This window comes from Necator americanus, chromosome X, assembly GCF_031761385.1.
Source record: "Necator americanus strain Aroian chromosome X, whole genome shotgun sequence".
Taxonomy (NCBI): Eukaryota; Metazoa; Nematoda; class Chromadorea; order Rhabditida; family Ancylostomatidae; genus Necator; species Necator americanus.
The window spans coordinates 31,791,637-31,812,605 of record NC_087376.1 but is presented as its reverse complement, the minus strand read 5'-3'; the positions used below and the strand labels follow the sequence as shown (position 1 = coordinate 31,812,605).

General features: G+C 39.1%; 3 protein-coding genes across 6 annotated transcripts; all 3 read right to left on the bottom strand.

The window, feature by feature from the left end:
• Positions 1–1,052: 1,052 nt before the first annotated feature.
• On the bottom strand, positions 1,053–6,016 carry RB195_026086 (uncharacterized protein; the record flags this gene model as incomplete). 2 transcript variants are annotated; one of them, XM_064214491.1, is made up of 24 exons in its annotated part: positions 1,053–1,150; positions 1,207–1,296; positions 1,464–1,550; positions 1,610–1,684; positions 1,751–1,840; positions 2,001–2,066; positions 2,415–2,504; positions 2,565–2,645; positions 2,695–2,784; positions 2,845–2,925; positions 2,975–3,064; positions 3,125–3,205; positions 3,255–3,344; positions 3,391–3,480; positions 3,593–3,685; positions 3,734–3,814; positions 4,105–4,191; positions 4,244–4,330; positions 4,384–4,470; positions 4,523–4,609; positions 4,792–4,941; positions 5,085–5,165; positions 5,724–5,867; positions 5,968–6,016. In XM_064214491.1, the coding sequence occupies 24 exons, from the start codon at positions 6,014–6,016 to the stop codon at positions 1,053–1,055; spliced, it is 2,145 nt and encodes a 714-aa protein (XP_064070372.1). The 2 variants fall into 2 exon arrangements, with proteins under 2 accessions (XP_064070372.1, XP_064070373.1); XM_064214492.1 differs by lacking the exons at positions 2,695–2,784; positions 2,845–2,925.
• A 52-nt stretch (positions 6,017–6,068) lies between these two features.
• On the bottom strand, positions 6,069–13,571 carry RB195_026085 (uncharacterized protein; the record flags this gene model as incomplete). Of its 3 annotated transcripts, none has more annotated exons than XM_064214489.1 (7): positions 6,069–6,072; positions 7,166–7,240; positions 10,925–10,980; positions 11,046–11,117; positions 12,823–12,890; positions 12,968–13,025; positions 13,244–13,315. In XM_064214489.1, 7 exons carry the CDS (start codon positions 13,313–13,315, stop codon positions 6,069–6,071), a joined length of 405 nt encoding a protein of 134 aa, XP_064070370.1. The 3 variants fall into 3 exon arrangements, with proteins under 3 accessions (XP_064070370.1, XP_064070371.1, XP_064070369.1); XM_064214490.1 differs by lacking the exon at positions 13,244–13,315 and adding an exon at positions 13,164–13,217; XM_064214488.1 differs by lacking the exons at positions 6,069–6,072; positions 7,166–7,240 and adding an exon at positions 13,486–13,571 and having other exon boundaries at positions 10,921–10,980; positions 13,244–13,358.
• Positions 13,572–14,784: 1,213 nt separating this feature from the next.
• Positions 14,785–17,743, bottom strand: RB195_026084 (uncharacterized protein; the record flags this gene model as incomplete). The annotated part of the gene is made up of 10 exons (XM_064214487.1): positions 14,785–15,558; positions 15,629–15,714; positions 15,941–16,006; positions 16,124–16,153; positions 16,231–16,290; positions 16,707–16,835; positions 16,893–16,950; positions 17,070–17,162; positions 17,554–17,640; positions 17,714–17,743. 10 exons carry the CDS (start codon positions 17,741–17,743, stop codon positions 14,785–14,787), a joined length of 1,413 nt encoding a protein of 470 aa, XP_064070368.1.
• Positions 17,744–20,969: the final 3,226 nt, after the last annotated feature.

The following is a 20,969-nucleotide window of genomic DNA, read 5'->3' as shown; positions in this document are numbered from 1 at the left end:
GAAAGCTACAGCAAATTAATGCTGCTTCTTACTAATCTGCTCTATTTTGGTTTGTACCTTGCTTGTTCCATGGGACAGGCGTACACTTTTTGATGTTTTGCCCTGCTATATACTAAAACTGTCAATTCTTTCCATTCTCGTAATCAAGCGAAGCTTTCACTTTTTCAGTGACCTCTATTTTCCTATGCATTCAAAGGTGGCAAAAAATATGAAGGTAAAAGACAAAAGGATAAGGTCCACGCCAATGATCAGTCTTTACGGGTATGCGCCTATGCGTTCGACTTTAATCCACAATCGTCTGAGGTTTATAAACATTACAATGACACAAGAAGCTAGGACCATTATCTGCAAATTTAGTGTTTATCTTCCCAGACGAATCTAGTTCCTATTTATCGACCCCGAACGGATGAAAGGCTTGGTTGGCACTGGTGCGGTTTCGAACTGTGGATCGTGCAATCACAGCCGAAGCTCTCACCGACTGTGCTACACACGCCCAAAATAAATGAAGATAGTACATGTTACTGACAGTGATTGTACAAAAAATTTATTCCACATCGACGTCGAAGTAGTAACTCTTTTTACTCTAATATAGATATAGAACACCAGTCCCTCAACAGTGAATACAACCACATATATAAGTCCCAGTAGATGCTTTTATGGTACAGAAATGGTTTGTGGTACTGCTACTCTCAGAAGGAGGGACCGGTCCTGACAATTAAGTGAAATAAATCCCAGAGGTCGACAGTCTTTGGTGATTATGGAATCCAATACAATAACTCATAATGATATGTAATGCCAGCAATTACAATAATGATGATACTGATAGTAGCAAACAAACAAAGCTCGAAAGAATAAAATTAAAATACATTCACAGGAATCGAAACATCAAACAAATGGGCAAGGTCAAAGTGAAGACGGTTTGCCACCTGTCATTTCTGTAAACAAATATCAATTCCAGAATGTGTTCGGAAAAAGATTCTTTCCGAACGTATGCTCAGTATTTTGCAACAAAGTGATAATAATAAGTTAGGAAACGTACCCATGTAAGAATATCACGCATTATTTGGAGCTTCTTCATCGTTGTTCTTCCTAGCCGCATCAACGACAGGGTTGAGATCCAATTGCAGAGGGTTCTCATAAGGATACACATCTGAAAGGAATAAACTGTATCAAATGATAGGAATAGTCAATTACAGTTCTACCCACATGATGAAGTACTCTGTTCGTTAAAGACCGGCCAATTAGAATACGCGAAACCAGGATCAAATTCTCCACTATTTCTGCCAGGAACCAGAACTGAAAGAATTTGACGTTGTCGGAGGTATATATGTTTGTTTGTTTGTTTCTTTGTTTGTTCAGATGATCGCAATCTGTCATCAACAGCTCGAGCACTCTCTGCCTTTCTTGAATAGGATGTGGATCACGGTCATTCGTCTGAATGCACAGGTAGTAACATCACTTACACCTTGGCTCCGGTCCGAAAATGTATGAGGAATTAATTCCATTGAAATTTGCGTTCAATTCGGCGAACGTCATTTCAGAAATTGTATCTGAAAGAAGAGTAGCAGTAAAAGTTCGAGATGGAGGTATCGGTCAGAAAGTGAAGCACTTTGCGGTTGATCAGCTAGCCAAAGGACATTCAAAGACGGGTCTTCCGGTACGACGATATCATCGTCCGAAAGCACTGAAAACATAGTAAATAAAGGGATAAAATTTTCTGAGATGATCTACAGTTTACAAATGCTCTTACAAGGTGGAACATATTGTTCACGCGAGCTAGGCCCTACGAGAGTGTTAGAGTCTGATTCCACTTCCCTATTGCTTTCCCCAGAACACACAGCTGAAACAAAAACGGATTGAAAAAACCACAACATCTGAATTCAGAAAAAAAAACTACAAAAGAAGGATTCTTTAGCATTGCGGGTCTGGTCTTCCTCAGAAAGCTCATCTTTAAGGATCATCGCGGAGAAATGAAAGAAAAAAGGCAAAACATCACTTACTAGTTGAGGAGAGTTGGCCGCTGGACTTCGGATCCGATTCCAAAGCGGTTTCGTCAGAAAGCAAAGCTGAAAGGAACATATTGAAAAAAACCATGACAAGTAAAGCATCATTTACTAGTTGAAGAGATCTTCAATTAGTAAGTGATGCTTTACTTGTCCTGGTTTCCATGGACTTCGGCCCCGTTTCCCTATTGTTTCCGTCAGATTGTACAGCTGAAAGGAATACGGTAGAACAACGACAGTGCGTGACTTACTGGTTGAAGAACTTTTTTCGTTTTCTTTCGGTTCTACCGGTTTGTTGGACCTCGAGTCTTTTTCCTTATTATTTCCATCAGATAGTATGTACACATCGACGGAACATATTGAAGAAAGGACATCACAAGTAAACTCACTACATCAGTAAACATCACTTACTAATTGAAGAAATTTGTTTGTTTTTGTCCGATTCTACAAGTTCCTTGAACTTCGGGCCCGTTTTCTCATTGTTTCCATCAGAGAGTGCAACTGAAAGGGTACGGTAGGAGAAAAGGGGTGCAGAAAAGCATAACCTACTAATTGAAGGACTTTTTTCATTTATTTCCGCTCCTACAACTTCACTGGACTTTGGATAAGTTTCTTCTTCATCTTCTTCATCGGAATCCACAACTGAAAGGAACATCGTGTAGAAATTACAGTGCGCTAGAATATTACTTACTAATTCTAATGATTTTTTCATTTGATTCCGCTCTTACAGGTTCCTTGGACTTCGGGTCCGTTTTTTCATTGTTTCCATCAGAGAGTGCAACTGAAAGGGTACGGTAGGAGAAAGGGGGTGCAGAAAAGCATAACCTATTAATTGAAGAACTTTTTTCATTTATTTCCGCTCCTACAACTTCACTGGACTTTGGATAAGTTTCTTCTTCATCTTCTTCATCGGAATCCACAACTGAAAGGAACATCGTGTAGAAATTACAGTGCGCTAGAATATTACTTACTAATTCTAATGATTTTTTCATTTGATTCCGCTCTTACAGGTTCCTTGGACTTCGGGTCCGTTTTTTCATTGTTTCCATCAGAGAGTGCAACTGAAAGGGTACGGTAGGAGAAAGGGGGTGCAGAAAAGCATAACCTATTAATTGAAGAACTTTTTTCATTTATTTCCGCTCCTACAACTTCACTGGACTTTGGATAAGTTTCTGCTTCATCTTCTTCATCAGAATCCACAACTGGAAGAAACATGGTATAAAAAAGACAGTACACTAGAATATTACTTACTAATTCTGATGATTTTTTCATTTGATTCCGTTTCCACAGGTTTCTTGGACTTCGAGTCTGATTCTGCAGTGTCTTTGTTAGGAAATGCACCTGGAAAGAATATGATAAAAGAAAGACAGTGCAGAGCATCACTTACAGATTGAAGAATTGTTTTCGTTTCTGTTCTGTTCTACAGGTTCAGTGGGCTTCGGGACCGTTTCATTGTTGTTTTCATCAGAAAGAGCAGCTGGAAGGAATATGGTAGGCATAATAAGTCCACTCATGTATTACTCATCTATTGTATTTGGATTTGTACGTTTATGTCCAATTCTCAGACAACGCAACAGAGCATCACTTACAAATTGAAGAAATTTCGTTCGGTTCTGCAGATGGTTCTACAGGTTCGCTGGACATTTGGTCCGTCTCTGCACCGTCATCATCAGAAACCACATCTAAAAACATTTGCTAGGATAAAGACAATGCAGAGAAGCAGTACTCACTTATTGGAGAGATTTGCTCACGACTGTCCGGATCTACAGGTGCTGACTCCGAATCAACACTGTTTTCGTGTGAAGGTTCGGCTGAATAATCACATAAAAATACGAAGCATAAGGTATCGTATGCAAAGGAAATGTCGAAACGATAGCTTTTTACAAAAAAAAAATCGATTTCAATCTTTGCTACAGCTCAAGCAAATCCATGAGGGCTAAATATTCAATATGCGAGGATTCAAGTATTTAGAGTCGTACATGAGCACTATTAGGGTAATGTCGCTTCTCCTCACTGTCCTGTGAAGAATGATTACCTTTCATGAAAAGACTCAATGAAACGATCACTACAGAAAGAAAACGAAAAACGAAGATTCACTTACAAGAACTCTGCACTTCGTAGCTTCCAAGAAATACTACATCACTGGACTCTGACCCCGTTTCTTCGCTATCTTCTTCGTCAGCGTCGGCTGAACGGTGACACTAGCTAGGAATGAGATAATTTGAGAAAAAATCGCTCACAAGGAGATCTTCTTATCTGACTCCCTAGGTATACAATATCACTGGACTCAGACTCCGATTCTTCGCTATCTTCGTCGTCAACGTCGGCTGAACGGTCACACTAGCAAGGATTGAGGAAATTGTAAGAAAAAATTGCCTACGAGGAGATCTCCTTATCTGGCTCCCTAGGTATACAATATCACTGGATTCTGACCCCGATTCTTCGCTATCTTCGTCGTCAAGATCGGCTGAACGGTGACATTAGCAAGGAGTGGAAAAATTGAAAAAAAAAATGCTCACAAGGAGTTCTTCTTCTCTGGCTCCCTAGGTACATAATATCACTAGACTCTGAATCCGGTTCTTCATCATTTTCATTTGCATGTACTACTGAAAGAAACGCGATAAGGGAAACTTAAAGAAGAACACTACGGTTTCCAACATAATATCGAGGAATTTCCACTAATAACTGCTTAACTCGGTATTGTATCAGGGAATATAAAATGAATAAAATAAACAAATGTTTTCATGTAATTTATGTACAACACACTAGCAATGAATAAACAACATACATATATTTTCCCTTTCTGGATTTATACATTCTTGATTACTCTCATTCACAGTCACACGTGCTGTCCTTCTTCTCTTCGGTGGAACTGGGGATAATCTTCCCTCGCTTTGTCCTTTTCTGCTTCTTTTTCCCCGAGAACCGCGCTTCTCATCTAGCAAAATAAACCATAAAAATTCCCAAAGTATGTTTTCTGGTAAGTAAAGGATTATTTCAATAGATTTTCAAATGGAGAAACCCTCACGAACTTGGATTAACTACCCGTGTAGAAATCTTAATCAGTATAGATCGACTTACAATTTCTTCTTTTTTTCTTTTGCCTCGCATGCAAGTCTTCCAATGCATGTTGAGTGCAGAACTTACACGAAGAATGTGAACCTAAATGAGAAACTGATTAGGAAACATCTGAAGGGAAAGAAGAGAAGTGATTTCTAGGACTTCCTGCTGATAATGGACAGTTCTCAGAACTGCCGGCTACCGCCTCATCTGACCTTACAGGGAAAAAGCATCATAATAAATTGGTATAATTAGCTAGCATTTGAACTACATGCAATGTTATAGTAACTAGAATCTATAAATTTTCCCCGTAAAGCGAAATATTCATGTGATCGGTTCCCAATTCTGTGCAGTTTTCATCTGACGACGATAGAAAGAACTACCTAGTCGGAAAAGAAGAGAAAATGTATGAAACACATGAGGAAAGCTCCACATCATTTAACACCGAATTGTGTTCTCTGCTACTTCTGAAGAACATCTGTTTTTGAAGAAAAATAGAAGTGATATAGTAGTGGAACAAATTATACTAAAAAAAAACATTTGTGAAGAAATGATTTTGATTAAGGAATAGGAAAAAAAGAAGAAAAATTAGCTGGCGGAAGAAGGATGTTATTCTCTATTCCATGTCTTCAGAATTTAAAGAAAAAGAAATAGACTAACTCGGTTTTCTTTTCCTGAGCTCCCTTTTTTCCACATTGCCTCCGCCAGTAGTTACCACCGATGACTTTCTCCTAGGTTGCTTTGGCACAGGGTTTTCGTCGCTTGTCCCGTTTTTGTTTTTGGTTTCGCGAACTCTTCGTCGATCTAATAAATTTGAGGTGAAACAATTACAGGTCATACTCTTTTGGAAATAGATTACTGTTGAGTTCATACGTAGCCTATATCTATGCGACTGCTGACTGACCCTTCTTTGGCTCATTTTTTGTCTTCTTTTGGCGTTTGTTCTGGACCATTTCTCTGACTTTTGGTTATTCTTCTACGCTTGAAATCTCCTCTTAGCAATATTTAGCTGAAAAAATCCAGAATTAGTTTACAGCAACCGCTTCGCAAAATGATTTTAATAAGAAGGAAAGACCGAACGCGAAATAAAGAAAGGAAATATCAAGTGTGAGATAAAAGTTGTGCACATTTGCAAAGTCCCAAAGAGAAACGTAGATTTTAATACGACATGAAGTGTTCACAGCTTTAGTTATCTCCCTTCATTTTCATCCGAAATTCAATCCCAGGTGAAAATGTATTACATCTTCCAAGATTTCGAATTCTCGAGAATTTTGAGAAGAAAGATCCAAGTCCTTTCCGATTTAATTAAATACTGTAAATGTCTTCGACTCTAATTTCAATTCTCTCCAGCCCAGCTTAGTGAGCTTATGTCATACTGTGCCACATATCCAATTTTAAAACAATACTTGGATTGATTCTAGAATACCATACTTTAATTTCTGGTAAAAACAATTTGGAACAGAGCAATCTAGAAGTGATACAGTAGTTGTAATTTAAAAGTTAGCAAAACTATGTACACCGATGCAATTTAGAAGAGTTGCAAGGAAAACTCATGCACAAGGCTGTCCCATTCATCTCGTTTCAAAAATAATTAAAACATCAAAGTTTAGATGTGCCGATCTTGGAGAAGGTACTTCAACTTTTCCCATGCGTGAAGTAGCACCTTTACAATAGTAAATCGCGCAAAACCACCAAGAATTTGTTAGCTCTATTTGTGTATTAAAAGTTACAGTAGATTCTTCACAAGTCTCACGCGTCCAACCTTTCTAAGAGGAACACCCAGCGCCAGATGACTCCCTGCAGCACATCGCGGATAAAAATACTTGCAAAAAGTTTCATAAAGCTTGAGAATAAATGGGAAAAGAATTCAAATCTGGAATCGCTCGTGAACAGCACAGAAGCAACATCAAGACTCACCATAAAGCATGCAATGATGAGGAAAAAGAGGAAGTGACAATTCGAATTTTAAAAAAAGTTGCCGTAATCAATGCAAGTTGTTAGGTTTTACAAACCCAACAGGTGATTACAAAAGAAGTGTGGTACATCTAGACAAGTACTGCGAAAAAAGAATAAATTAACAATGGTAAGTGAAATTCCCTTACTCCGTCTCAGAATCGTTTCGAAACAGTGACTGAAACAACGCGGTGAATGCTCTTCTTGGATACACGGTGCCAACCCTGCAAAAAAGCATAAAATTACTCGACACGTGTGGAGACTTGAAGTCTTCAAGCAAGGATAAACGGAAGGACCAGCCGCCCACGCGTAAGGCGTCAGGCCAGCCTATGAATGGTGAACCGCAGCGTGAACATTTCCAGTGACTGGAAGATGGGTACGCTTGTAGAACCGAAACTACGCAGTGAACGATTTGTTTGTAAATGCGCAGCTTACTCTACAAAGAAGATATTGTATTACCCTCATCACGTGGAGAGTAGAAGTCTTCAAACGAAGAAATATATCTGAGAAATATGAAAACTACACTACAACGGTGTTTTATTTCGAGAAAATCACATCGTGGCAAGTCGATTTTGCGAATAATAAATTGAAATCGCTTTGTTTTGATACACTATTCTCATGAACTCAGTTCCTCACTGTTGACAGCAGCGATAAAAGTGATGCCGGATAAGCCGGCACCTCAGACGCAGTGGAAAACAACTAAACAGTAAGAAAAACTCACGAGAACAGACGTAGAAAACGAGGATAAAGAAAAAAACATCGACGAAAACAACTAAATGAACGAAGGAACTTCACGACCGCACGGAGGGCGCCGAGCTTTCTCTGTGGGCGTGCAGAAGCCTATGATTGGTCCGCGCAGCATTGTATGCCAGCGTGGACAAATCCAGAATGCGAATGATTGGCAGAGAGAGATGGCTGCACATGGGTGTTCTTACACATAGATATTAAGTAACAGATTATAGTGAACACTTGGAAGAAGAATAGAACTCGCACCTTGCGAATGTTTTGCAACCTCAAATAATGGCTTGGTCGCAGGCTTACAAGTTATAACACGTTCTTACTTGTTTGGGAGATAACAGGTAAGAACTTCACATGTACACATCAGGCGTCTCTCCAGCGCATCCAGGTAAGCACATGTTAAAACACGTTAACCTACAAGCAAGGCGTTATCTTAGGTTTTGGAACTTGCCTAAGCTGCGATTCCTATACGCTTGTGAACACATGCGGAGCGAACATTTGACAGGAAGATGACTGCACATGGGTGTACTTATAAACAGCTATTAAGAAATAGAAAATGACTAAAATAAATTAACTGTCCTGGATGGTGGTCGTGTCTGCGAAGGTGTGGTGACGGGCATAGCTACAATCAGCACCGAGAATAAATGTTCGGAATCTTGCTAATCTTCAGAACTAAACTTTACCAACTTAAGTTCTTTTTTTCTCCTCAGTTCTTTTCTACTTTCTCAAGAACAATGGGCCTTCTCTATCACTCAAATAATACCCGTCTCATTATCAGAAAACAAGGATAACTCCTACTCTTTCCAGTCTCACATAGGCCTTGCTATTTTATCCGAGAACTAAAATCTGTCGGTTTCTATCGTTCTCCTTAGAACAGAGGCAGCACTATTTTGTTATTATTTATTTATTACACTATTTATTTATACCACTATATACAATTGACCTCATTAAAAAAGAATAGTAATACTTTTCACATGTGGAGAGTTGAAATGAAAACTACACATGCAAACTACAACCGAACGTAATCTATTTTTGGAATGCCATACTGTTACTGCATGATTTTGCAAAACTGAAACATAAACTGAAATCACTTTGTTTTGATATACTCTTTTCAAAAAATAAGTTCCAAAAAAAAATAAGTTTGTCAGTGTAGACAGCAACGACAAAAATGCCGATGCCGGAGAAGCCAGGACCTCAAACACAGTGCAAAACAACTGAACAGTAAGAAGTAAAAACAGTGAACAGTAAGAAAAACTCAAGAGTGCAGACGTAGAAAACGAGGATAAAGAAAAGAACATCGACGAAAACAACTAAATGAACGAAGGAACTTCACGACCGCACGAAGGGCGTCGAGCTTTCTGTGTGGTCGCGCAGAAGCCTGTGATTGGTCCGCGCAGCATTGTATGCCAGCATGGACACATCCAGAATGCGAATGATTGGCAAGGAGATGGCTGCACATGGGTGTTCTTACACATAGATATTTAATTAACAAAACATGGTTCAAATTAATCTTTGAATAGAAAAGGTTGATTGTCTGGGATAGTTGTCGTGACTGCTACAGTGCGGTGACGGGCATAGCCGCAATCAGCAACGAGACCAAATATTCAGAACAAGACTTTGTCAGTTTAAGTTTTTTTTCTCCTCAGTCGTGCTGTTCTTCCTCATTACAGTGGGCCTTCGTTCACCAAGGATCCTATTCTTTCCAATCTCTTTTAGGCCCTGCTACTTCAGCCAAAGCATAAAATCGGCCAGTTTTCATCATTTTGCTTCACCTGATGCAGCATTATTTTGGTTCAGCCCTGTTCTCTAAGAAGGTATATTTTTGTCACCTCTACGAGGATTACGTTTCCCTAACTTTGAGTTTTCGAGAGACACTGTATAGTAAGTGTGCTCCCCAGGAATACTAATTTGGTGACTGCCCTCCACGCCACCTAGGATCTGCGGAAATATTCTGTGGATTCTTTCAATCTTTTCCTTTCTACTGTGCATTTCGAGCGATCCCAGTCGATCTGCGCCTGAAGGCTGGTATACGACTTTTGTTTCGAGCTTAGCTACCTGCACGCCATCTGGAGATGTAGCCTGCGAGCTGACTTGGACAAAATTCTTGAATTCCTATTTAACAAAACACCTTAGGGTACAGCACTAGAATTAAATGTTAGTTACACTCCGGTAAAAACGACCTGAACTTCGGTGCCGTTGTGCAAGCGGCTGCACCCGAGCGGGCGCGGTTTAGATCGAGAGGGGACCCTCGTTAGTAACGTTCATCGCTAGGTCCGAGTGAAGCTCCCTCTTACATATTATTCTCTATGTTAGGACTTGTATTAGTTTCATTTCAAAATAAATGATCTTATCTATTCTTTATTTTATATTTCTGTCACTACTACAAGTGTGATCGCAGAAGAAACCAGTCAACAAATGAAAAGTGAATATGAGGGCTCAGAGAATTCGGAAAATCTCTTGATGAAATGATAATTTATATAACTTGATAAAAAGTTGCATAATCTAACTATCCTCTTTCTGTAGAATGATACATACGCGCTCAGGCAGACGGTATTTACCGTTACTAGGCTGGAAGGGAGTGGCCGCAACACAAACGAGACGACGGGAGGTGGGATTACGGTCACGGATGATGTGCAAGTTCTACTCGAACTACGCCGATTCAAATCTTCTTTCTAAGAAATGATGTTCTGAAGACGTTCCCTTAACTCCATTATATTTTGTTGCTGCTACGTGTCGTTTGATCTGTAGCTGTTCTGATTCGAAATCCTTCTTATTCCGAACTTTTTTCAACTTGCCTTAATCTATTACATCATACGAACACCAATATGATCGAAAAAATGTGTCAAGTTGCAGAAATCTCCATATGGTATCTACACGGGTGGTTCTGTTCAAATTTCAACATGTGAACAAAATGCACAAAGACATATCTCTTTTATTATTTCACATAATAATTATACGAAGATAAATGGGGTAACAGAAATGGAACAGGGTAATAAAAACAACGAGATACAATCAAAATAAGCAAATATTCAACAAAATAGAAAGGATTGCATATATCAAACGAGATACTCGATGTGAGATCAATATTGTTAATATACGTGACGGATATACAAAAAAATCACCAGGATAATGTAAGTGACATATTAGTGCCGATTACTATCTCATTTCACCAGGTTGCCTTAGGATAGACGATGTCTATCGGATCCGAACGCTTGTATACTCTCTTCTGGATTGCAGTGGTTAAAACGAATAAAATGTCATCTTTAATTTATATGTAGACATAAAACTCACCTCAGTTTGCACGGGACAATCACGAGGTAATATTGTATTTGAATCGCCCTTTGCAAGCTCCATGAGGTTCTCCTGAAAAGAATCCCCTTTAGGCCACATGTCTGTGGTTTGCAAAGTGGTGTGAAGTGGACGTATCAAGTGTAAGGAAAATTGGAATTACTGTAGAAATTGGAACTGTCTAAGAAGTTTCGCTTTAAAAATGAAGATAAAATTAAAATGATGAAACGTTTAGTCTCTCTATATAATGAATTCATGGCTAGAAATTCTTCGTCGAAAGATGAGCTAGCTCTACGAAAACTACAAAGAATTGTGCCACAGGATAGAGGCGAAAATCGGAAGCAACTCAAGGATTTATCCTAATTTACCAACATTCTGTTCGCCTCCGGTCCTATTCTAGACAAACGCACAGAGCATCGTACCAAGAATAGGTGACGGTTATAATACCTCATCTTATGTTTAAAAAAAGGCATACAACGTATTATAAGGTTCAGCTGCAGCAAGACCACAAAATCCAAATACACGCCTGCACTGAACTTTTGGGTGCCTCATTCGGAGATCTATATCGATTTTAGATCAGGCAGGACCTATTACTGCGCATTGAGGAACGAGATTATTCCACTCCTAAGAAGGCACAACTACACACTGTTGCAGTAGAATGAGCCAGTCACATCTTCTCTCTCCCTCTCTATCTCTTCATCTCTCTATATGTCTATATGTATATATGTATATATACACCTGTATATCCTCTCTGATATCCATGAAAATTATTGCTGAGCACGGACACGTTGCTATCCTTTGAAATAATTGGAACACCGACGCAATGTGCCTCGTGTATTGACGTCAATCCATACAACACTTTAGTAGCTCTTACATGTCATGGATCCTCCAAGATCAATGTTAAATTTATGGACCCCTTTAGTAGCTTCACACACCTTAGCATCTTTAGTCCGGACCATAGTAATTTTTTCCTATTCTTTAGGACCCATACAGGATATTCCACCATCTCTTACATCAACTTTCCTCATCATTGGCTACGAAGTTTACTATTGTGGGTGATCATCAATTCATTTCGATTGCTGATAGACGAACTTCATTAAAGGACTTCTCAACGGAAATCATGTTCTTTTTTGGAATTCTTGTGGATTCTGACAGTTTTAGGAAAGTGAGAAGAAACATCAATAACAGATTCCTTATACATAATTACAAATTCAGGGAATGACCGTCAAACTGTGAGTAGTGTAGATCACTTTCAAGTTAACCAGATAGGTCAGCACACAGGTCTTCACCACTTATACTGATCAATACACGTGAGCTTGGAGAACGTGTCGTGATGAAGTTGCGACGTAAACCTGTTTTGATCTGCTTTGACCTGTTGTGTATTTTTAACCAAAATTTAAATAAACTGAAAAGGTTTTTTCAGGATTAATTCACATTCCCATAACACGTACATGTAGCACAGATCGTAGCTGATTCAAATCCTTACGATTTTACTGTGGATATTGTTTTCAAAGCACGAGACGATCATGATGGCGCATATCACCACGACGATTTCTCGACTTATCGATTTTGCTGCTGCGAGAACACCGTACCGGTCTTCCAATAATTCCGATTATTTGAGCAATTCGTTGCTATTATAATGGTTCTAATTTCCCTTAATTTTGGCCTATTCTTTGTCATAACAAACTTTAAGCCAAAAAAGACCCCTCCCATTTAGAACTAAATTACAAACTTTGTCAAAAGGTATAAAAATAATGGTTTATATCCAAACAACCCTTACCACGCTGTTCTTCGGAGTAGGTGGGACGGTCCTGGAGTTCCTCCAAGGGTTAAGGGCCGAATTACGCACTAGAAATGAAAACAGTGTGATGGATAAGAAGTCTGCAATATTTCGGATCCTCATTCATTATTTAACTAAAACTTACCACGATACGAAATCTTATCGATCACTCCGCCAAACATACTTCTAGTTACTAGTTTCACCTGCAACACTTCTTTTTTCTTAGAACGGTCAATTCCTATGCAAAAAAAAGAAAGCCGAATAGTTGGATAGAAGAAAGTTAGCTAACGTGTGAGGTGCGATAGATATATCTGGAATAAAAGTAGTCAGCCATCGCTAACCTCTGAGTAACCCATTCCACTGGGAGCGATACCTCCAGATATTACTTGACACATTCCTAGGTTATCAACACCCTACATACCGTATCGATCGCATAGTTTCCTTTCCTTATGGCAGCATGTTCGGTTAGGCAATGTGAACAAAGAGTATTCATAAACAATATTAAAAAGTCCAAAGATGAAGCATTGGTGAAATCCCTGAACAAACAAAGAAATATGAATTACTATACATATTACAAAGTCCTTTCAATTCCATTTCCCCTTCATAATTAAGAATTTATCTTTTTGATGAATTTAAACAAACTGCACTTCAGCTGCTACTCACAGCAAGGAGTCCTTCCGTAGAGTCTGAATTTCCCACACATTTTTTTCACTGTTTTCTGGCATGCCGCAGCTGAAGACCTTGAGCATTCGTGAAAACTAAAACTCAACGAAATTATTGTTCATAGGTGAAACGGTTAGGTATCGATGTAGTTGGAATTAACTGTACTTTATAGAATGCTATTACAAATGAGTATCCATTGCCATTATTATTATCACTATTATTATTATTATTATTATGAAGTAATGTTTATGGAGGAGAAAGGCGATAATAATGCATAGTGGCAAAAGAAAATGAAAGCGTCCAAGTATCTAGCTATAGCAGCAGTATATAGTACCAAGAAGAACATCGACACTGCTGGACATGTACTGAGGTTCCTACATTAAGAGATGAAAAACACTTGGAATGTAACTAACAAATGATGAATAATCCATAAACAGAGTTGCATCAGGTTGCTACGTATGTATCAGTTTACTTTACAAAGTTATTCTACTACTAGATAGAGCGAAAATAATACTTCTAACTTTATTCTCGACATTACCAGAAGATTCTACAAGGAACGTATTTCAGGACTCTACAGAGCTCATTTCTCTTTTGTAGGTCGTGCAACCTAGTTCTATAGCAGGGTGACAATTATAGAGCACCACACATCGTTGCATTTCGCGATGGTCCCACCACGATCCCAACCGATAGCTTCACCGCACTTCTTCGAGCGCAGCCGTTTACGTAACTGCACTGAGGTTCGTGTCGTTTTGACCGACAATGCTTATTCTCAGGCACGTAACCGGTCGTTAAATTAGGAGCACTCACCTGAATTTTTCAGACAATCGACATCCTTGAAGATGGTTCAAGTCTCGTGACTAAAATCACAGGTAGAAACGAATAGATAGGGACGACTAATTTCCGGGTCTAAATTTGTAGGTTTGTGTACGAGTTTGTCGAAATTAGGAATTATTGGGGTAGACGCACATAGATCATTGATAGTGATGTTGAAATGGTTGAAGAAAAAAGATCAAACGAATCAGAAACTTCTTATGTTGGCAAATAGACCAAAGGAAAACAAATTGAAGAAAAGACTTTCCCTACAGCTACACTTTATTCCATACCAAACAACAGAACAAAAAAGGCAACAGAGAAACAAGGCAGCTCATTATATGTCTTACACAAATAAACGATAATACGCTATTACTGGCTAAATAACTAATTTAAACAAAAGAAAAAACATTCACATACGCTAAACGGATAATGAATCGAGACTGCCTGTTCAGAAAAAAAATTCACAGAAATCAACTCTTCAAGATTCTACTTTCCGTCCTCAGAGCGCTTGCGGTGCAGCAGGTGATGTCCAGGGTTCGCTGCAATTTCGCTGTACGATAGCGACGAGCTCGACTGCGTTGGTTCGAAGGTGTCTCCATCATCTGATGTCGCTGATCCCTCGGCTTCCTCTACGTTCGATACAGAGTCATGGAACTCAGTCGGATTGTCGTCGTCGGTCGAAAGAGGAGCTGTGGACTCAGTAACTGTCTCTTCGTTGTCGTTCTCCAACGTATCAGTTTCCGACTTCACTGGAGAGCCCTCAGTCAACTCCTCATCCAAAAGCAGAGGATCCAAACAACCCGCAACATTACTATGCTCACTCTCAGGACTTTTCACATTGTTTTCTTTTACCTTATGGAATAGACTTGTAGGATTATTACGCCTAGCAGCAGACCCTTCACTAAGAGATTGTACAGAAATAAAGCTTGGGGGATTCGCCGTTACCGATTCGCTCGAAGCCACAGCGCTGTCACTTTCACTCGTCTCATTCTGAGCATTTTGCCCCACAAGTACAGGAGAGTTCTGGGCACTTTCATCCGCAAGTTGGCCGGAAGTGATAGCACTTGGGCTGTCGGACCTCATAGAATGCTCAATGACAGCGCTAACACATTCCGGACCACTGGAAAATCTGCGAAAATGAACGGATTGCTCAGTCGGTGCCAATGTTAACGATGCGTTCGACTCTTCGCTGGCAAGACCGTTCGATCCTGAATTTGTCTTCTCCGAAGGGGTGGGCGAATAGAGAAAAACTTTGTTAGGCTGGAAAAAGAAGTAATGTGAGAAGTGAAATGATGGAAATTATCATATGCAAATTTGTCTAGGATCTCACTTGGTTTCCAATCATACGACCATCGATAGAAAGATCATCCATCCTCATTCTCTGAGAAATTTTCTTGGAAATGCACAGAACTCTAACTGAAATGTATACGTTGTTAGAGTGGTCTATGATTTTCAAGTGTTACAGGGTGTCTTAAAAATGCGTGCACACTTTGAATGATCAAAACAATTCTTCTCTCTAGACTTAGTCTGATTTCAGCCTTATTCCAAATCCATTAGATCTCCAAAACAGGAAAAAGAGATATCAACTGTCAAAGTGCGCACACATTTCTTCGGAGGCCCATTATGCCAAGCAGGAACTTACTAATGACGAGCATAACCAGAGCTGCGAAAATCACCAAAAGAACTCGTCCGACGGCTGACCGAATATCTTCAAAATAGAAATGAATACATCTGCTTTTGAAACAAATACGCAGAAAATTCCACGGTTGAAACAGAAGTGAAAAGAGAAAAAAAAAGATTAATTAATGTCTACAAGAAACATTACCTCCTTCAATTCTGGGGCGTGCAACGTCATCTAAAAATATAAGTGTTTCATATACACATAGGTGTATAGAAAAAAAAAACTTATGAGATTTCGTTGTGATCACTGACCTACATGCTTGTGGTGGAAACAATCTGATCCCGCACAGAATCTGAACGTCCATTTGTCGCCTAGAAACGATTAAGGATAGAAATTATGCAGATCAAGAGAATATTTTGGAAACAAAACACTTTCTTTCTTTCCAGTTGCAGATCAAAATGATACTCGTTAACGTTTTTTGATAAGGAACTAATTACGTAATAAGAAAAAAAGAGTATCTTCTTTAAGGGAGTGTACCTGTTTAAGTGCTTAAGAGAATAGAGATTTTAGATCGGTCTGGAAAAACACATCTCATCCTTTCTTTAAGAGTAGTTTCAATCAATGAACAGATAAATAGAATGATTCAATGAATATGAAGAATGTACGCCTCTGTCCATGTACTCACATCGAATTGATGAATTGTAGATCAATATCGGTCAGTCAGAAAAAAAAAGCCAACCTTTACATTCAGAAAGGAGAACGGTTTTACAATCAAGATTTGACTCACCGAACTCATCAAACGTAAACACTGATTTGTTGATAGTCACATTGGTCAGATCCTGCGTCAGGTTAGGATAACAATTTGCACAGAGTTCTTTTTGGAGAAGTCCTTCGGAGCAATCACGGTAGTAATAAACTAGAATAAAGTAGAGAATAAACGATGTTCAGAATATGTGTAACAGGAGATGCTTACGGTTTTTTGCATGATGTGGGTGAAATTCTACTTCCAAGCAAGCAAAATCACAATTTTTCTGGAAATTTATCTTAAGAATAAAGTATGTGATTTGTTACGAGTACCTAAGTACCGAGTAACTTCCTACATTTGACAGCATGATCTGCTCAAACGACCAAAAAGCAAAAAAAGAATCACCTTGATGAAAGTGTCGTTGGTGTGAAGACAGGGTTGCTGAGAGAGTGGCTCGTCATTCGCTGCCTGGTGCAAACCAGGAAACTGAAGTCTTTTCTAAAAGGAGAGAAAATATCAAGAAGGATTACCAGTATTTTAATTTTATTTTTATAAATCAGCATGCTTCGAAAATTCGAAAATTATCAAGAGGAAAGAAGTGACACATCGTAATTCTCCCGGTTTCTGAAAGCGAGCTGGAACTCCCAACACAAATCTGGTATTATCTGTATCAACTGCCAATTTTCCCTCTATGCAGTAATAGAATTTAGTGAGGATTTTGTGGGAAGAAGAATGAGTGCAAATCATGCACTCAATTCACTCAAAAAAAAATTAGCTAAACAAGTTGATGTAAGCATGTTGAAAGCAATATGATAAAACAACTACTGTTATGACAGTAACTAGCTAGTAACCAGTTTCTTTTCACCACAGGATTAACTTGGAAACTAACCTCCCACACTAGCTCATCCCTGCAGAAAGGACATTGGCGAACATGAGTTTCATTGCAGTAACCTATGATGGTACTGAACACAAGCATCTAAAACGACACATTTGAAATCAGTTTCATAGCTGTGCCCTAGAAAGTCTTAAAAAAATTGAAATGAACTGACCACATACGATGACGCTGTTATGAGTCTCATTGCTCGTAACTCGCAGATTTTTATGGTGTGACCGGTGTAGGTTCGAATGTACTGTATGTATCACTGTAAACATCATTTAGTACAGTCGTATGCAAGTAAATCTTCAAATCGCTCATAAGAATTTAAAGGAAGAACAAAAATTATGGGACCGCAAGCTTACTCGGTTACAATGATTCTAAGAAGTAAGTGACAGTACAGTGTCAGATCACAACATTTCAAAAAGTGCCTTTGAGTGAAAACATACAAGATAATATAATGAGAATGAATGATGAATGTGAATAATGAGAAATCATAAAATCACTTCGAAAGTCAAGAAAAACTCTGCTACTAACTGCGAATTCACCTCACAATAAACGTCTAGGAAACAACAAAGGAGTATCAGATGGCACTTCGAAGAATGAGCGTCTTCTTTGAACGCACATTGAAAACAATTTCGGATAGAATCCAAAGTGTGATTAGTTTCGACAGTATTTACCAGAATGAAGTACAGTCGAGGAAATACACCCAACAAAAATTAAGGCCCCCAATTTTCAAATGATTCAAAGTGTAGTGTTATAATTCCTTCTTCCGAATTTATTGGAACCACTGGAATAGAAACACGATAAGAGACAGACGTTTCGTGCAAACAGTAATAACGGCTGGCACACAATAATGTAATAGTCTACCGTTAATTAGGATCACCTCTACAAAAGAAGGACGATGAGAATCCTAGGAAGAAAAAACAAAAACAACACATAACAGAAAAAAACCAAAAAGGTTACTACTTTGAAGTTAACGCAGACAATACATCATATGGACACAACGTGCTATCTGAAATCTCAGCAAAAAAATCTTGGAAACATGAGATGAGAAAAATCTGCGCAGGCGACTCACGGTAACCAATCATCTTTTCAGGACCCACACAGCTCCGAGGAGGTCCAAAGAGTTCCACAACTTTTCGGAGGATTGAACTGTTAGAAAAAGGTGTTTTGTAGAGTAATGATAGTGTAACTTGATCATTTCGCTAGTAACGAGATTTTAATGTCGAAATATAATAGAAACTATGCTTAAAAGTTCCAGAACCACAAAAATTATTTTGAGACGTTCGAATCAAATCCCACTGTTTTGGTTGCATAGAATCTATCTTATTCATAATTTTGATTAAAAAAAAAACTTTCTCAAAGGCTAGAATGCGGGAAAGTTTTACTTGTCACTTTGAACTAACTTGTTTTGGTAGTTTCATCAGACAAGTTTCGCTAAAAATTGTGTATAATTGGAATTTCTACACTATTCCCTAAGTTATCAAAAAGAGACAAAGTTCTTCAAAATTTGCAAAAGCAGATAAATAAATGGAGAAAAACGCGTATTGTTTTTGTTTGCAACACTGAAAGATACTTTTCATTGTTGATTCTAAAACAACCGTGAAAAAAGAGTTTTGTTTAACAAATGAAAAAAAGAGAATCAGTACCGAAAAAAAGTAACATGTTTATACTTATATCCACACACTACATAATTGTACGCATGCCTTACAGTAATAAGGAGATTAAAACTATATAAATACGATGTAGAAGCATTGTGAGTGAGTACGAAGGTCACCAGGCAGCGGCCTACGTGCTCTTCTCTTCTGCCAAATAAAGAAAACTTTACAAGAGTTGATAAAGAAAACTTTAGAAGATTTGTCCAGGATTACTAAAAATTCATAGGATTTCATTCTAATTTCTAACCTTTACGACTGGGAGTTTACGCAGACGCTTCTTCAGTACTGGGACGAAGTGAAGATGACGGAAGACATGTCACTCATATAACTAGAGAGGACAGAAGAAAGCGAAAGACGAGTCAAAAATTCTCCTTCTCGAATGTGTTCCTCCGGCAAGCAGCAAATAAACCGCGGATGTCCACACTTGCCGGCATATGCAAAAAACCTTATTCATAATTTTCCCCAAGCGCTGAAATCCCAAGCGACAAACCCGCAACGGGGTGAACTCGCCCGCGAAGCGACGTATGGAGCTCGCGGGCGGCGCGATGTCCTCACATTACTTGCCGCCCGCGAGATCCACAGATCGCTTCGCGGGCGGCAAGAAGGGGGCGTACACACCGCTCCTCGCGGCTGGAGAGTTCGCAATCCGCGCTTTCGCACTCAATAAACCATGGAAGAGGCTTAAAGGCAAATATATCACAAAATTGCGATGGGATCTGCCATAGGCAATATAGAAGTTCAAGGCATAGATTGCGAGATAGCGAAAGTGAATCCATGCTTTAAAAGTGATTGATTTTTCTTTTTGAAGATTATAGATGGAAAACTGGGGAGTGTAACGAGTACCCAGTTTGGGACAGTAAATGTGGAACAGTGAAGAGTTATCCCATGTTATTCAGACGCCTCCTCGAATACCAACACAAGTACGTATATGTAATGTTGGCTGTGAACACAAGACTGTATTCGAATGTTATCAGCTATCACATATTCGAACGTTCGAGTAAACTGGGATCTGTTGATGGCAACAACATTTTCTTCGTTTATTGTTTCCCTTTTTTGGTCGCAAGTACGGGTAGATCGTCCGTCTGAGTGCAGGACAAGAAGTACCGGCAAAAATTGGCTGATCGCTACTGACAGCGGCTCAACCTCGACCCTCAACAAAGTCTCAGAATTTCCACGATTGACCGCAAAGATTTCTGATCTACATCTTTTTTTCATACCTGCTATACACCTATTAGAAGGGTTTGAATTGTTCAAAATTGCCGTTAATTAATTGTAACTCTACTCTCAACTTTCTATCAATGGAGATGGAGATCAGTCTCTGCTGACGTCATGATAAGGCGAGGATTTTTTAAGGTAGCATTGTACAAATTTTGAGCTGTTTCGATCTGTCGACGAATGGATAGGGTTAGAACTGTAGTTAAGCAGTGTCAATGCGATCACGCTCAATTTCAGTAGTTATCCGAAAAAACGGTGTGGAAGAGAGTCTTGTCGCACCGAATCTCAAGACGAGGCTCCTAATAAAGTGCTACGTGCCACGTCTTCCAGAGTAGTCATACGCGCCACGAGTGAGCGGACAATCAAGAGGCGACTAATACCGTCTGCCACTAAGTTGCAGAATCGACGCGTGTTGAGCCGGTTCTCGCTGAAGTGGTACGTTATTACAGTGCCTCGTAAGGCGATTCGGTGCAACAAGGCCATTTCCCACGCTGTTTTTTGGATATTTATGAGGGATTGAGCGTGGTCGCAGTTGTAGTCGTAAACTTCAACTAG